At 45.9% G+C, this 4,055-nt stretch overlaps 1 protein-coding gene across 1 annotated transcript in view; it reads left to right on the top strand.

The window, feature by feature from the left end:
- LOC308136162 (copine-8-like) overlaps positions 1-2,830 on the top strand; it is a gene marked incomplete at its 3' end in the record, with an annotated part of 197,687 nt that extends 194,857 nt beyond the window's left edge. The window contains exons 18-20 of the mRNA XM_080504398.1: positions 1,639-1,696; positions 2,032-2,105; positions 2,618-2,830. Of these exons, the coding sequence (XP_080360524.1) occupies positions 1,639-1,696; positions 2,032-2,105; positions 2,618-2,830 (345 nt within the window). The remainder of the gene's footprint in view (positions 1-1,638; positions 1,697-2,031; positions 2,106-2,617) is intronic.
- Between the last annotated feature and the right edge of the window lie 1,225 nt (positions 2,831-4,055).

Below are 4,055 nucleotides of genomic sequence, written 5' to 3'. Positions count from 1 at the left end.
GGCCTCCCACAGTGACGTCTCAAGACATTAGAATGTTACAGTCACACATCCATTGGTGATGGAACAAGCATGATTGTCAATACATATATCAAAATCAGAATTTTCACAGCAAAGAATATTTTATTCTTCAATGAAAAGCATGAATGATGTGCAGTTATCCAAACATGTCAACATTTTGGAGATTAAAAATTGGATCAATCATAGGTCTATAGAATTGGTGTCACTTGTGTGGATCCTGCAGATAGAATTCCTCAACATCTTGGAAAGGAAATTCATCCAAATTCCTCCAGTCTGCTTCAGCATTGGGATGCATCGGGATGAGTCAGAAAAATTACAAACCAACCAGAGGCTGCCTTTCAAACCATAGATATCAATTGACCAATCACGTCGCCCGTCACGAGGCATAATACTAAACTGGAAGTAAGTTGCGAGTTGTGTACTTGAGCTGATAATTCGCTATAATTGGGCAAAAAAAAAAAGTGACTTTAGGCAAAATTAGACCGTGAATTTTGACTCTCTCTTCCGAAAATCGACTGTCCAAATGATGGCAAGACGGCACGCTGCCTAAAAGCATGCTTTGTGTTTCTTTGTGCTTGTTTGGTTTCTTTCTGTTTCTGTTTGTGGTCATTGAGATTCATGGTTATTGTTTGTAGCATTTTGTTGCTCTTTCACAGGTTTTGATTGTTTTAGAATCTTTGTTGGGCCTTCTGATCCTGTTGGCTCCTGCTTTTAAGTCGGACAATCCTGACCACAGGAAGCTGAAGCCTTTTTAAAACCACCTTCATGAATAGTCACAATGTTGTTGGTGTACAGTCATATGTTCACATGAGGTTCAAATGAGACATGAGAGGAACCCTGGAGGTCGGGGTCAGTCTGCAGCAGCACAGGAACCAGAAACCAGCAAGTTTGTGCTTTGCAGCTATAGTCCAGCTGCTGTCTTTGCCCTCCAGTGCTCTCCGTCTCTTTCTCAGTCTGAGTATTGAGGGAAGTGAGAGGAGAGGTGGTCGACCTGGGCACACTTCCCCTCCACCAGCTCCCCTGCACACCATCAGCTCTAATGACTCTGCTTCCCAATGGGACTGACAAGAGTTAATGTGTGCTATGATTATGGAAGAGCTCATTAGTTTTAAACTTCACCACAGTCCCTCCCCTCCCTGTGATCGTATTGTAAAAGGAAGCTCAAACAGTAATTATTTAGTCTGCCGCCCCTTGTTTTTCATCCAATTTGGTCCTCGTCTCATTCCGAGGAGTTATGAAACAGAAAAGATACCCATTCATCATCCTTCACTCCCACTGTATTCCCAGTACCCCACTTTACCCAGATTTAATGAACAGTATTGGCTCTGCAGTGTTTCTGCTGCTCAGGGCCAGGAAGATGTAAATGGAAGCAATTTTGAAGCTGTCAGCTTTGGCAAGTTTAGACAAAGTTGTAGATGCTTGAAATTAAATTCCAGTTGCAGGCTGAACGAGGGGCTTTGAGAAAGGCGGGTGGATTTGTGTCTTAACTCTTCTCCTCCTCCCCGCCGGGCCCAGGCTTTCCCCAGAGTTACCATAGTCAGTAATAGCTGCAGGGCGGGAGGCAGATGGAGGAGAGAGTGACACCTTATGCTCATTCTCACTTTTCTGCTTCTTCTCCAGGCTGCATCACTGCCCATGTCCATCATCATAGTTGGAGTGGGACCGGCGGAGTTTGACGGTGAGTGTGTGTGTGTGTGTGTGTGTGTGTGTGTGTGTGTGTGTGTGTGTGTGTGTGTGTGTGTGTGTGTGTGTGTGTGTGTGTGTGTGTGTGTGTGTGTGTGTGTGTGTGAGCATTCAAGGTTCCCTCTGCAGTCTTTCAGAGAGTTTTAAAACCTCAGGCCAGAGCTTCCGGAAGTCCTCCTTCTCATATACTTGCTCCTCCTCTCCCTCCTCCTTCCTCTCCCCTCCTCTTCTTCGTCCTCCTGCTTCTCCCCCTCTTCGCCTTCCTCCTGCTGCCCCTCCTCCTCAGGGAGGTACAATGTCGTCTGACTGTCCGCTGTGCTTCCTCTGCAGAGATGATTGAGCTGGACGGGGACGAGGAGAGGATCTCCTCTCAGGGACGCTTCGCCGAGCGGGACATTGTTCAGGTAAAGGTTTGATGAAGGTCTGGTCCTCTGCTCTCTTCTTCGTCAGATCATTTCCTCAATTCAAACAACTTCTCTTACTTTTCTTTCAACCTTTTTTTTTTCCAATGTTTTTCTGATGTACTTTTTCATTACTTTCATTTTCCTTTTCCATTCACCTTTACCTTTTCTATTACTTTGTTTTCATGTCTTCATCCTTTGTCTTCCTTTTAGTTCTTATTCCAATTGATTTCTTTCTCTTTTACTCTTTTTGCTTTCTGACTTTTTCTGTCCTTTCCCTTTTTTACTTTGCACATAATATTCTTCCTCTTCTTTACGTAACTGTATATTCAATCGTATTTCTTTCCTCCTCCACCACCTCCTGATGCTCTTCCTCCTCTTGCTGCCTATTCTCCTCATCCTCTCCTTGGTCTCCTCCTGATGCTTCTCCTCCTGGTCTCCTCTTTCACCTCCTCCTCCTCCTCTCCCTTGACTCGTCTCCATCCTGCCCCCCCCCCCCCCCCCCCCCCCTCCAGTTTGTACCTTTCAGGGATTACATTGACCGGAGAGGAAACCACATCCTCAGCATGGCTCGTCTGGCTAAAGAGGTCCTGGCTGAAATCCCAGACCAGTTCCTGTCCTACATGAGGACCCGGGGGATCAAACCAGGGCCCCTGCCTCCTCCCTACACTCCCTGTCCACCGCCGGACATCCACCCCCTCCTTGCCCGACGCGTGAGCCGTATCTGAAGCTGGAGGGCGGCCGTTTTCTCTCAACTTCTTCTTGCGCTGCTCCTCACTGGAAGTGATGTCGCCTGCTCTCCTGCTGTTCTTTCAGGAACGTCTGGCCTCGGACGCCAGAGACCCTCCAGCTGGATCCATCGACCTGCTTGAAGAAGAGGAAGACTGCACTGCTCAAAACTGGGTGACGAGGTTCAACAGTCTCAATAACTGTTGCTACTTATAGTTCCACTTCCCTTCACAAAGTCTCTTTTCTTGATATGAAATGTTTACATAACTGGCAGGTGGAGAGGAGGAGCTCTTTTATTCCAGGCGGCATTTCTACTGATAATGTGAAAACCTTCCAGAAACAGGAAGCACTGATTTTGTACAAAAATGCCGAGGGCCACTTCCTTTGTGTATATTATATTTTTTTCAATAATTGGAGCATGTTCTAGTTAACCAGAAGCATGGTCTGTTGTCCAGGACTCAGGAGATTTGTCCCTCCCATACGGACCCCCTCCCCCTGCCGGCCTGAAGCCTGCTCCACCTCCATCTGCAGTCTTGCTCCAAAACCCAATGCAAACAGACACTTGAACCGGCCTTACTGTTGTGCTTCTTCTGTTGCCTCCGTCTGGGTCCCGCTTCTGATGGATCACCAAGCCCAGAAGTCAAAAACACACATCTCACTCCCAAAACCGAGTATGTGGTCAAGTCATTGTTCTTCAGAAGCTTTCGGCTGTGGTTTCATGTCTCTCTACCTCTCACTTTTTAAATATTGCCAAAAACATAGAACAAAGTTTCTCAGTCAGAAGTGTTGCCGGTTATATTCTGGCATATCTGCAAGCTTCCTTGTTTTAGACATAATTTTCCAGATCTGGAGGCTGAAGACTGAGTCACGCACGCACACACACACACACACACACACACACACACACACACACACACACACACACACACACACACACAATTGAATGCAACCTCTGACTGTGACACTTCGGTTCTGTCCTGTGCAACATTATTGTAAATATAAACAAGCATCAGTGACCCATAAACTTTCACAGATACACTGAGCAAAAACATAAATGCAACACTTGTGAGTTTGTTGCCATTAAAGATCTAAGACTTTCTATGTACACAAAAGGCTAATTTCTGTAACTAATTTGTCTAAATCTGTATTAGTGAACACGTTTCTGTGAGGACTTCAACTTTGCTGAGGAAGAGGTGTCTGTGGGCTAATAAGTCAACAATATTT

Source organism: Blennius ocellaris (genome assembly GCF_963422515.1).
Source record: "Blennius ocellaris genome assembly, chromosome: 11".
Lineage (NCBI taxonomy): Eukaryota > Metazoa > Chordata > Actinopteri > Blenniiformes > Blenniidae > Blennius > Blennius ocellaris.
The sequence above is the reverse complement of the archived record's forward strand: the minus strand, read 5'-3'. Positions and strand labels throughout refer to the sequence as shown.